At 47.1% G+C, this 13,517-nt stretch overlaps 1 protein-coding gene across 3 annotated transcripts in view; it reads right to left on the bottom strand.

The window, feature by feature from the left end:
- SIN3B (SIN3 transcription regulator family member B) overlaps positions 1–8,237 on the bottom strand; it is a gene marked incomplete at both ends in the record, with an annotated part of 35,356 nt that extends 27,119 nt beyond the window's left edge. For all 3 annotated transcript variants that reach the window (XM_084249706.1, XM_084249705.1, XM_084249707.1), the window contains 4 exons: positions 88–288; positions 6,266–6,419; positions 7,466–7,572; positions 8,139–8,237. In XM_084249706.1, coding sequence (XP_084105832.1) covers positions 88–288; positions 6,266–6,419; positions 7,466–7,572; positions 8,139–8,237 — 561 coding nt within the window. The remainder of the gene's footprint in view (positions 1–87; positions 289–6,265; positions 6,420–7,465; positions 7,573–8,138) is intronic.
- Positions 8,238–13,517: the final 5,280 nt, after the last annotated feature.

Raw genomic sequence — 13,517 nt, 5'->3', positions numbered from 1 at the left:
TTTAGACAACAAAAATGGAATGCTTCCAATGTACCAAACAGTGGGTGACAACACAAACACCCACATAGGACAGCCCGAGATCCCTACCTGGTATGTGTGCAGTATCTCCAAAAATGATCTATAGATCTCTGGGTGGTCTAGAAAACGTGTCTTAATCTTGTTCACATAGCTGATGGCATTGTTGAATTCCACAGAATCCGACTCCAGGGGCACCTGAGGCTTGTCCTCCTTGTATGGTATCTGCTGCTTGAGGCTATCGGCACAGTCGCTGTGGTTGTGCGAATTCTCCTGACAACAACACACAGTGAGTTAGTTGGTCTGACACCCAAAACAGACTAAGAAACGCAGATGGGACTTCTGTCTATGTGAGAACAGGCCAAACCTAGCACAAAGCTGAGGGTTTCACTTAGATGCAGGAAAGGTCACTTACGGGGGATGTCTGGAGGGAGGCAAGCAGAAGCCACAGGAAACTTGCAGAGAGTAGCCCCTGGGTGTCTGTGCGCTGTCTGAGCAAATCTTACGAACTCACCTCCATCTCATTCTTCCAAATTGATTCAAAGAACACAAAAGTCTAATCAACATGATACGTTTTGAAAAATTAGCATTCAGGAGTTATTTACAAAAATCAGATTATTTAATCCTTTTTGGAATAGAGTTTTGGGCTCTTGATAAAGGAAGTCTTCCGCACCATTGCCAGTCCATCTCAGCAAATGTTTTCAAGTGTGAAAGCTCCTGCTGTCAGTGGTGATGGGAAAGTCAGGATGCATGGAATAGGGGCCCTGCAGGCGAGGAGGCCCACTGTCCAGACTGCCTGGGGCTGTGGGGTCCTGGAATTTGGGACTTTTGGTGCTAGGCCCCAGGCAAGTCATCAAGAGCAAAAAGACAGGCCCTTACCTGTTAGCAATGCCCTCCACTTGTATGCTTTTTGCTCAATAAAAATAAAAACAAAACAGACACACATCCCCTTGTGCACCAGGAATACTAGCTCAGAACGGGACAGCCCCTCCCACCCTCCCAGACCCCAAGTGACATTTAGGTTCTAAACAGGAATTCTGCAGATAGTTCTGAATATGATTTCTGCCCAAATGATAGAAGCTGGGCTGCCAGGAGTGACCCTCAGCATCCTGCTCGTCTCTACACATGGGGGCTGCTTCTCCAGCAGGTGGGGATCCTTTTAGGTCAGATACCCAAGCAAGATTTCCAGAACTATCCTGTGCTAAACAAAAATGACCTGTCTCCCAGGAAGTACCAGAGCCCCTTTCTCGCTTTATTCTTCTCCAAACATGCACCACCTTCCTACATGTAGCATATTTTACTTACTTTATTGTTAGCCCACCCACCCCGACCAGATGGCAAATGCAATGAGTGGCCAATTCTATTTTGTCCACTGCTTATACCCCAGAGCCTTGAACAGCACTTAGACTAGAGTGGGCTTCATCCACTGTTGGGGAAGATCAGATTAACAAAGGAAGGAACAAATCAAGTCTATTTCCATTGCCTGTGGTACCCAGCACAGCACCTGGCACCAACCACCAACTAGAGTTTGCAGTAAAGATGGCCACTGACACCCTGCAGAGACTTTATTGCCAGGCACACCCATGATCATCCAGAGGAGTAGTCTTTGGGGGCTGCCACAACAAAACACCAGTCAGGGCAGCTTGCATAACAAGATTTATTGTGTCAGCTCTGTAGGCTGGAAGTCCAAGATCAAGGTGCCGGCAGGACTGATTTCTCCTGAGGCCTCTTGGCTTACTATGACCTCACGTGGTCAGCTGTCTATGTACGTACATTCCTAGGTTCTTTTCATGTGTTCACGTTTCATCTTCTCAAACAGCCCTCAAATTAGACTAGGGCATCCTAATAGCCCCATTTTACCTTAATTTCCTCTGTACAGACCCTATCTCCAAATATAGTCACATTCTGGGTACTGAGAGGGACAGGAAATCAACAAGAATTGGGGATGTAGTCTACCCTATTCAGGCCTTAACAGTGGGTGTAGAGGCAACTCTAGAAAGTGTGAGCTGAGGAAAGCAGGCACACAAACAATTCAGAGCAGCCACATTTCTAAACATCATTTCTTCTCCGCAAGGAATCCATTCATTAAGATATTCTTGCCAATTACCTTTGCTTAGGCTTACAGAAATCTATACACACATTCCTAGCAGGTACAGAGGTGCACAGGCTTGGCATAGAAGGAGCCAAAGGAGGCAGGTAGGGGCAGGGGGAAGGAGCAAGTAACCTTGGAGCTGAGGTTTGCTTCAGCAGAGGTTGAGTGCTTCCATAAATCTCCCCACCACTCCAATTCCTGGAATGAGTCCTATGAAAGATGGAGAACCACTCTTCGGGCCATGGCTTAGCAGAAAGGGCCAGAAAGCAATGGGGTTGCTGTTGTGGCCCAGTCTGATGGTTTTTCAGTAAGTTAAACGCAGTTAGCATGTGACCTAGTAATTCTGTTCCTAGGTATTAAAAGAAGTGGAAACAAGTACTCATAAATCCTTGCCCACACATCCACGGAAGCACTAGTCACAACTGATGAAATGTGAAGTGTCTGTCAATGAGTGAATGGGTGAACACAACATGGTCCATCCACACACTGGAGTATCACTCAGTCATAACAAGGAGCAAAGCCCTAACACACGTTGCAACATAGATAAACCAGAAATATGACGCTGAGTAAGAGAAGCCAGGCAGAAAAGGTTATATGTGAATTCAGTTATGTGAAATGTCACAGAAGGCAGATTAGTGGTTGTACAGGGCCTGGGGGAGGGGCAAGTATGGTTTTCTTTTGGGGGTGACAGAAATGCTTCGGAATCAATGGCAGTGTTGCATGATATTGTTAATAAACTGAAAACCACTTAACTTTAGACGTTAAAATGGCTATCAATGAGGAATTTAAATTTTTTTTTTAGGTAATTATTGGAAAATGTAAAAACCACCAGATATACAAAAACCAGCAGTCTTCTGTCTAGAGGCAACAGTTTGCCAACCTCTGCTCTAAATTTTCTAGAATATCATTCAGTCTTTTCTCTGCCCTGAGTGGCTTCAACCAGGTAGTCAGAAACACCTCCTGAATACTTGACAGCTGCCCTGCACAGTCCACACATCTATCTGAGTCCGCACAAAGACCCACTGAGATATTTAAGAGACTATTCATTAAAAGGCATATGCCAAACAGAGAAGCCTCCACCCCACTGCTCTGGGTCTTGCTCACATCAGAGCCAACTTCACCCAGAGGCCCAGGCATCTTGGAATCCCCTTGAACGTTTAGCATTGACCCCTGCCCTCAGTCTGCATTACCAGCCACTCTACCTGGATTAATACCAGGCTCTCCCTAGCCTTCCGCATCCTCTCTTGCCCCTCAACCCACTTCCAGCTAGCAGTCACAGTGGCTTTTCCAGAATCTTCCTCTGACTTCTCAGGCTCCTGGCTCACTCGCTCTCTCACCCTTTCCCCTGCTTCTCCCACCCCACTGGTTTCCTGTTTTGTTTTTCCCCCCTCAAGCACATCCACTCATTCCCACCCATGCCTTTATGCCCCACTTGGAACATACCCCAGACACCCCACAGGCCCAGCTCCCTCCCCTCACCTGGGGTCTGCCCCTTGCTACTTGAACTTACATATTTCATATCCAACCATCTGCTTCTCATGTACCACCACTTGACCACGTAAGCACCTCCCAAGCTGGGACTCTGGATAGACCTTAGGACTGGGTGAGAGAAGGAGGGTTACTCCTGCTCTCTAGGGACCGAGATACAGACATGTGAGGTGATCTGCTAGATGCTTCTAAGTGACTCTCTACTAGAAAATGTGGGTCTCCCTTGGAATGTAACAGCGTCCCTCATGTTACAGGCTGCACCTAAAGGCTCATTGCTTTACCTGTGTCCAAGCTGGCTGTTATCACAGTAACACATAAAAAAGCAGGTTTCTTTTCTAGGACATTCAGCGTCTCCGTTCTCCAGCATGTGCCTGGCACTGTCCATAATCAAGGACACAGTTGTAACCAAGACAGATGATGATCCTGATCTGGAAGACTCAGTCTCCCCAGGAGAGCAAACCAAAAAGGTGGATTTTTTACATTTCTTTTCTGAGTTCTACTATTTTGAAAAGTACGAAATGCAGATGGGGGTGAGGGGCTCTGAGGAGAGAGCATCACCACTGAGGCATGGATGACCAGACCCACAGTGACATGACTTGGAGGCTGCAGCCCCAGTAAAGGGACATTCTTTCTGCATGGTCCTTGGTCCTCATCATGGCACCAGTCCTTGTTATTCTTGAGTGTTCTAACTGGTGGCTTTGCCCCCATGGATACTTGGCAACATCTGGTGACATTTTAGGCTGTCACACTGGAGAAGGGGGTACTATTGGTATCAGGTGGGTGGAGGCCAGGGATCCTGGTCAGCACCCACAGTGCCCAGGACAGCCCCTTAATGGTGGTAATGCTGAGGCTGAAAACCCCTGCAACAAAGAATCCTCAAAGCCTGGGACTCCCTTATTTCTCTTCTCAGTACCTAAGAGCTATACCCCATGGGCTGTAAAATACATAAGATGAAAAATAAAAACAACAAAGCTGTACGTCAAAACAGTAAAATTGAGGGGAAAAGAACAAAAAAACAAATCACCAGGGTATTTTATGTGGGAAGCTCCATAAGACTCTCAGGGAGACAAGAGGACATCTTGCTTGCGGCCATAATGAAGCTGTCCAAATACCAGCCCCAAGTGCTCAGGAGTGGGGATGGGAGCTAGAAGGGTTGTGGATGTTGACTGAAAGTGGGTGGGCTGGCAAGGGCCCTGACTGTGCCTCTCCAGCTGAGAGAGGGGCCTACATTTGGCTGCTTCCTTAGTCTTATTGCTACAGTAACCCACAAGGTGTGTGCAGAACAGTAGGGACCCCAAAGCTATTTAAGGGAAGGGCCCTTGGGAATGCTATGCTAGCATGGGTAGTACATGTGAAGATCTGCCAGATAGCTACTCCAATAGTCAGGAACTAAGAAAGACGATTTCCACTTGGGGAGTGCAATTTAGGTCTTCGGCTCCAGCTCTTAGAGCACAATGGAAACTGTGACTGTTCTGAGATTAATCGCACTAAGGCTTTCATCATCTGAGGGCACAAAGCCCCACACATCTGGATCCTAGGGCTCCAACTGCAAATGTGAAATGCAAGCTCTTTGGAATTCAGCAATAGTATGCTTCCAAGTTCCTTTTTAAAACCAAGCTGCCTTCCTGGGCCTTAATGAGACAACATGCTGATGTTGAGCAGGCAGGACTGACACACAAGTCCCCCTCAGAGTGCAACCAGTCACTAGTGCTACATTCCTGACTGCTCTCTTTCCAAATCGTGACCCTCTACCTGATGCACCTCTTTGCAATTTCATTCATCAGCGTAGAAGCCTACAAAATTCTTCCTGCAGAAAGTCTTAGCTCCCTGACTAAGCCTCTGGGACAGAGACTAAGATTGTTGAAGGAGCAAGGTCACTGAGACACCCTAAGGAGTTGTGGGGAGAGAGGGAAAGGAAATGGAGGTAGTTCTTCCCTCAGGAGACACCTGGAAATGTCTCGTGACATTTTTGGCTATCTCCATGGGATGAGGGCCTAATGGGTGGAGGCCAGTGATACTACTAAACATGCCCCAAAATACTGGACAGCCAGCCCCCCACAGCAAAGCATTATGCCTTAAATGGCAATTGGCCGGAGGTGGAGAAAAAGACAAAGTTGCCTTATAAAAGCAAAGCTCAAATGGGCTTTCTTTATCACAGGGGCTAATAAGCTCAAGCAAGAAGGGACTGCAGACAGGGAAAGAAGGAACAATAGTTTGAGCTTAGCCAATGAACCTGTCGGCAATTAAATGAGCACAGCAACAATGAAAGTGTCTATTTACACTCGAGGTGACACCCAGGGCAGTCAGAGCAATCATACACTCAAAGACAAGGGTGGCCTGCCTGGTGTGCTCAGAGGGAGAGCATCAAGCTGAGACCATGACGACCACAAACTCTACTTAATATGACAGAACTTAAAACTGTTAGGAGGATGCCTCCCTGACACAAACACATCCACTCTTGATTCAAATCCTCCATATGAGTCAATTTGGGTCACAGAGGGCTGTCTGTGGAGGTGTTATAATCTATTCTGATTTGGGAGACATTAGTACATCTAGACAAGGAATCGTCACCAGCTTTCAAGCCATGCAATACAGGAGGCAGGCACTACCCAACAGGAGTACCAGGCCCCATGTCACAAGGACATCACTCAAACCATTGCAGTGGCATACCTGGTTTGACAGAGGCGACTGGATGTTTAACTTGCCATTCTTGGGAATGTCAATTCTGTACCCAAGGGGGAGGAAAGCGTTGAATCCAACAATGAGGTCAGGGTGCTCATGAAAGAGCTGCGAAACGCGTCGAATGACTCCAGGGGTGTCAATGCTGGAACAGAGAGGGACTCCAGTGGGCAAGAGTGTATTTGAGGGCAAACTGAAAGTGAAATCCACTCCTAATTCCTTCAATAGTGCCATGTAACAAACTTCTCGAATGACAAGGAAGCACCCTAAAATGCAACCATGTAATCTGTCAAAGGCAATCTACTTCCAGAGCTGTTAGACTGGGCTCCCTGAGTCCTCCTGGGAGAACCATCAAATATTTATTTACAAAGTACAACTCCCCAAACACTCCAAGCATGTGTGCTCAGTTTTGAAAAAGTCAGGAGAGCTGACTATAAGTCCTGGACTCTAAGATATGAAGGGAGGCCAAAGCTCTGCAAACAATGTGATAAATTCCCTCTCACATGAATCAGGGATCAACTATGACACAGGTGTTGATCCCAGCAACTGATGGCAATGCATAAATACCAAAGCCCTGCAAGCCTGGGAGTTGCGTAAGAATCCAAGGGGAAAGAGGGCTCTTGCCAAGGCCTCTGTCAGTCTCCTGTCAAACAAGGGGGTGATGGTGACCCTCGAGTGGGTGCTTATAAGAAAAGCTAATGTGTTTTAAATGCTCTGTGTGCCAGGTCCCTTACTAAGCATTTTATGCACAATTCTTCCAACAGGCCTGGATTAGAGTGCGGCAGGTGAGATACTCACTTTGTGGGCAAGATCTGAGGGGCAGACAGTGCCAAAAACTCAATAATCAAGATAAACAACATTTTAAAACAGGGTACGAAAAAAATCAAAATTACTTTTTAAAAATCCTTGATGAACAAAATTTATTTCATCATCGGCATCTTCAATAAAGATAGGAACTGATCCTGTGTTTTTTCAACTCACCTTACCCTATCCTGCCCCCTGTCCAGAAACCCCTCAACAGCTCCACAAGGGGAGTACTCCCCTTTCTTAAAAAAAAAAAAAAAAAAAGGAATTTAAGCTCACAGAGATTCCACGACCTGAAGAAGGTCACCGGGTCCCCCAGCCCGGATGGGGCTCCAACCAAGCTCAGCCAGACTGTACCCAGGGCGCGGGGAGGAGCCCCAAGAATACCTCTGGCTTTTGAACTCCTTCATGATCTCCAAGAAACCATTGTAGGTGGCGGGGTCGCTGCCAAAACGGATCTTCACCTGGTCCAGGTACGTGAGGGCATCCTCCACCTGCGGGGAGGGGGAGAAGGGAGGATCCCGGTGGGCCGGGGTCTGTGGAGGAAGAATGGGGGCGCCTGGGAAGGAAGGGGGTATACCAGGGTTTCTGGTGCGGAAGATGACGACTGAACCCCTAAGGGGCCATGGTGGCGGTGGGGAAGGGGTCCCTGGCGGAGAAGGGACAGGGCCTCCGAGAGGCCGAGGTGAGGGGTAGGGAGTCATGGTGGGGTAGGGACAGGGCCTCAGGTGAGGGGTTGGGGGTTCCTAGCCTAGAAGCGGCCAGGCCTCTGAATGGCCAAGGTGAGGGGTGTCAGGGGGTCCCTGGCAGAGCAAGGACCGGGCCTCCAAGGGGTCAAGGTGAGGGGAAGAAGGTCGCGGGTCTCTGGCCAGGAAGGGTACGTGCCAGGCCTCAGAGAGGCCGAGGTGAGGGGTGAAGGGTCGGGGGGTCGGGCGCCGGGGACCCCGGGCCGAGCGGAGTCCGGAGGCCGAGGCGGGGCCGGGAGGGGCCAGGGTGAGGGGTGTCGGCCCGCGGCTGCCGGACGACGAGGGTCCCGAGGGAGAGCGGGGGCGCCACTCACATGCACCGGCAGCTTCTCGTGGCCCGCGGAGCCCGAGCGACCCCAGCGGGCGCCGCTCAGCCCCCGGCCCCCGGGACCGCCGCCGCCAGCGTGCGCCATGTTGGAATCGGAGCCGCGGCCAGCCCCGCCCCCGCCCGAGGGCCAGCGGCGCATGCGCGGGCCCCGCCCCGGGGCGGGGCCTGGAAACCTCAGGGCGGGGGGACCTCCCTGAGAGATTCTATAGGATGTTACTCCTAAAATTAAAATGCTAATGCTTTATAGAGCGCAGGTGGGCAGACCTAGACCTACTGATTGCTTTTGTCCGACCCCACCAGGCGGTTCAGAATTTTTAAAAAAATTTTTAAAGTTGGAAAAAATGCAAACGAGAAGACCATTTCATGACCCGTGAAAAACGTATGAAATCCAGATTTCAGTTTCTGTAAAAATAAAGCTTTATTGGCGCACAGGCACACCCTCTCCTTTACCTATCAAGTCTGGCTGGTAATGGGCTACTGTAGTAATATACTACTAATATGCGACAGATCCTAAGATCTGTGAAGACAGATATATTTACTAAAAATTGTTTGTGGACCCCTGCTTTATAGGATTGATGTGACAATAGGGTCTGGGTGCACAGCACCCTAATACAGAGCCCTGCAGGTAAATGTTCGCTGAATGGTTCTTGATTTACTCTACACCTCCTATCTTCACTTCCCTAGTCCTGATCCCAATCTCTTTCTCCTGGGCTAGTTCAGGAACCTGTTAGCCAGTTTTCCAAACCCTGGACTATCAAGAGCTGAGATCATTCCACAGCTACTTCCACATATCTAGATCTTCCCACTTCTTGTGAGAGATATCTAAGCACTCACAGTCAGCACGAAAGGCCATCAGTACCTGGTGCTTACAGACCTTTGTGTGTAGGGTTTTCCACGCAGGCAAGTTGCCCTCTATTTGTGAAGAATGCCCTATCAATGCCTGCCCAGCCTGACTGCTTCTGGGCCCTATGAACCACATATACCATTTCCCTCACCAAAAACCTTGTTCTAGCTTGTCATCAGAAAACCCCTATGCATCCTTCAAAACCCAACCCAAATGCCCCCTCCTCTGTCCTCTCACATTCCCTTGTGCAATATCTTTATGTCAAGCTATATCTCTAACTCAAGTCCCTGACAGAATTACATCAGTGAGCATTTATTAAATGAGTGTGCAGTCACTGAGCAAATTGTGCCTCTTTTTATATCTACAGAGGTACTGAAAATACATTGGGAATGAGTGTATCATCTGCCATGCACTGAGCTAGGTATTAGAAATAGAATGGGGAGGGTCTCCCGGGTGGGGCAGCGGTTGAGCGCCGGGTTGCGAAGCTGCCCACAGCCTCTGCAGCGCAGGTTCAATCCCCGGCTGCCGGGCGAGGGTCCCACATAGTACGCAGACCTCTCCTTGCACTCGCTGCTCCCCTCAGCAGTGTACTTCATCACTCTGCCTGTTCTACTCTCCTCTCTGGCTCTGGTGAATTCTCTCACCCTCCCGTGCTTCTGACTATACCCAGTGCTTGTATAAATAAAATAAATAAATCTTTTTTTTAAAAAAAGAAATAGAATGGGGAACAAAACTGACCATGCTGCTGCCCTCATAGAGTTTTCAGTCATTCAAGAGGATAGGGTTCAAAAATAATCACACACATAAATATATGTAGCAAGTACTTCAAAGGGAAAGTAAAAATTAATAGTTTCTACATTCTCATTACAATGTGTAACAAACCACCGGAAGACCTAGAATTTTGTAATGAGAGCATTTATTTTATCTTCCAGTCTGCACTTTGGGCAAGGGTGGTAGATAGCTCCTCTCTGGCCTCTTGGTATCAGCTGGGTGCCTGGAATCCTCTGAAGGTTTACTTACTCATGTGTCTATCAGTTGCTGCTGGCTGTAGGTTGAGACCCACACTAGGGCTATTGCCAGAACACCTATATGTGTGTCTTCCGCATGCAGCCTCAGCTTCCTCACAGCATGGCAGTGAGGTTCCAAGACCTATCATCCTGATAGGGGCAAGTGAGTTGGGTGGAAGTCCTATTGTCTCTTCTGATTCAGCCTCAGAAATCACACAAAATCATTTCCATTGCAACCTTTCCACAGTGGCTACTACAAAGTCCCTCCCAAATTCAAGATGAGGGCAAACAGACTTCAGAATCTAGGGAGTGACCAGTTTCTAGAATAGTATGGACGACCTGAAATATTGCCATGACCATTTTTGAAAAATACCACCTGCCACCTGGGAGGACTTAACCCAGTCTAGCAGGGAATGAAGTAGGCTTCTCAAAGGAGATGTCATCCCAGCTGAGTTCTGAAGGATGTGTAGCATTTACCATGAACGTCAGAGGGCCTTGCAAAAGCCCTGCGGTAGAAAGCAGTGGGGCCCATTTGAAGAACTTAAAATAAAAAGACCATGTTCTTGGACTGCAAAGTGGAAGTGGGGGAGGGTGGAATGCAGGATATGTGTGGAGAGGCCTGAGTGGGCAGACCACTCATCCTTATGGGATGAGATAAAATTTTTGTCTTGGCATTTAGCATTAGTAGAAAGCACACATGACTTTTACACAAGGAGCTGCTTGAGCAGCTTTGAATTTGGAAGCAAATGCTCTGCAGGGAAGGGATGGGAGCGCAGCCAAGGAGGATGCAAGGAGGCAGTTTCACTGTTTATGTAAAGGACAGCCTGGCTGACCAGGACAGGAGCAGTGAAGGTGGGAAGAAAGGGTGGTGGGAGCAGTATTTGCAAGGTAAAGCAGAGAGAATATGGTATTGGATAGATGTGGGGAGGGAAGAACACTGAGGATTGATGGCTCACAGCCCAGAAAGGGATTCTGTAGGGTTCAGTACATTCCTGCATAAACAACAGCTAAGGCAGCCTGCAACCTCTGAGGACACCAGCCAACCTGTTAGTCACAGTCCTCTAGGACCTACAGCATGTGGGCTGGTGGCCTGCCAGGAGGTGCTCCCCTCCCACAGGGAGGGTGGGACTATTCAAATTTCAAGGACCACTTTGCACTGTTCATTTTTTTTCACAAATCTAAAATGGTTAGAGGAAGCCCTCATTCGTTTGGAGAGCAGGAAAGCATAAGCTAGTTCCATCTTGGGCCTGTGTGCATCTCTGTGTGTGCATGAGTGCATGGATATGTGGGTGTGTGTACATGTGTTCAATGTGAAAGGCATTGCAGCCTTTCATTCTTGTTCTTTAAAAGCACAAAACATGCTAAGCTAAATTATTTCCTTAACTATTGCCTCCTACACAGAGTACAGGCACACCTCATTTTATTGCACTTCGCTTGATTGTACTTCCAGATACTGCGTTTTTTCAAATTGAAGGTTTGCAGTGGCCCTGCATAGATCAAATCTCTTGGCATCATTTTTCCAGCAGCTTGCGCTCCCTTCCTGTCTCTGTGTCACATTTCGTTAAATGTGTGTATTTTTAGACAGAATGCTATTGCATACTTCATACACGATAGTATAGTGTAAACATGACTTTTTATTACTTAAATAACCCATTTTTATTGTAGATAGAAACATACCTTTCAGTAAAAAAATCCTTTCACTTTGTCCCACCCCTCATAGGTAGCTGTTTCACACCTATTGTACATCTTTCCAGATTTATTTCTGTGCACATACACATATGCAAGTCTTCTGACTGAAATATTTTGCCATGAATTCCACCTAAATTTGCATTTTGGTGTCAGTTTGGAGTTCTACTTTATTTGGTGCTCACAGCCATTTTGTCATTAAGACTGCATGGCAGTTGCTGGTCACATGCACCAGAATTGATTTATTTCCTGTCACTGGATATTCTCCTTTCACTAATATTTAGACATTGTAAACAATACCTAAACTGTCATTATACCTCTGCCTCAGGTGTAATCATTTCCTTGGCACAAAGTCCTAGAAATGGAATTGAAAGGGCTGGAGATTATTAACATTAGTCATTGTCTCTAAGGTGAATCTGTTACGTCATATACATTGGATATATATGATATATATATAGATATATATAATATATATACATGTATATGTATACATGTGTATATATGTGTGTATCTAACTATCTATCTATATATATACACACATCGTTCTTCATTTTTGTACAATGCATGCATTTTCATCTCAGTTATAGCACCCGTGAAATTCCCGCCACCCATTCATCCCTGCACCATTGCCATAGTACCTTGTGCTCTTCCCACCCCTGTTTTGATTCTACTCCCTTCTCCCCCCAATATCTCTGATTTATAGTTGCCTGCTGATTTTGATTTTTACTTTATTATAATTAGGTTTTTTTCTTGATCCCTTGTTTGGATCCTCCATATTCCTCCTATAAATTAAACCATCTGATATTTTTATTTTTCTTTTCAGCTTATTTCACCGAGCATGATTCCTTCCAGCTCCATCCATGTTGCTGCAAGTGGCATGAGTTTATCTTTTTGATTGCTGAGTAATATTCTATCGTGTATATATGCCACATCTTCTTGATCCAGTCACCTATTTTTGGGCATTTGGGTTGTTTCCATAGCTTACCTATTGTATATAGTGCTGCTATAAACATAGGGGTGCAGGTGCCCTTTGGAGAATCTGTTACATTTTACCCAAACAAATTCCTCTGTGTAGCCAGTATCCAGTCCACAGCTTCAGCACTTATGAAGATTGACAGGACACCTCAATCGACGCTCCTGTCCAGTTTATAGGCCTTTAAGTGGTAGAGGAACTATGGCATCACCTGTAATTTAAATATTCTCTTGGCACTGCAGGGGGCAATTAGGAATATTCTTTTCCTGACAGTCATTTTTTTTAAAAAGATTTATTTATTTATTTATACAAACACTGGGTACAGTCAGAAGCGCGGGAGGGTGAGAGAATTCACCAGAGCCAGAGCGGGGAACAGAACAGGCAGACTGATGAAATATACTGCTGAGGGGAGCAGTGGGCGCGGCAGGAGAGGTCTGCGTGACATGTGGGACCCTTGCCAGCGGCCAGGGGTCAAAGCGACGCTGCAGAGGCTGCGGGCAGCTTCACAGCCCAGCGCTCAACCGCTGCGCCACCAGGAGAGGCCCTTCTGATGGTCATTTTTACCAGGAATGGAGAGAGGGTCAACACCTTTGCCATATTTGAGAATCTGTTGGTGCAAGGGGCATTTTGAAAATTCTGGAAATTTTTATCTTTCATGGATTCATGCTTTGCCATGGAATCTAATTCTACTTGGGGTGTTCCCCCATGCTGCCTGCCATCTCGGAGTCATCTTTGTTTCCCACAACTTCAGGTGTCATCTCCCTGCTTCTATTAAATTCATGTTCTGGAAAAAAGGAAGTGGCAGTCTGGAACTGTATTGACCACTGTAGTGGCAGTAAGACCGGGGCCGGTTCT

Source organism: Talpa europaea, assembly GCF_964194135.1.
Source record: "Talpa europaea genome assembly, chromosome: 12".
Classification (NCBI taxonomy): Eukaryota; Metazoa; Chordata; class Mammalia; order Eulipotyphla; family Talpidae; genus Talpa; species Talpa europaea.
This window is presented reverse-complemented; position numbering and strand designations above follow the sequence as displayed.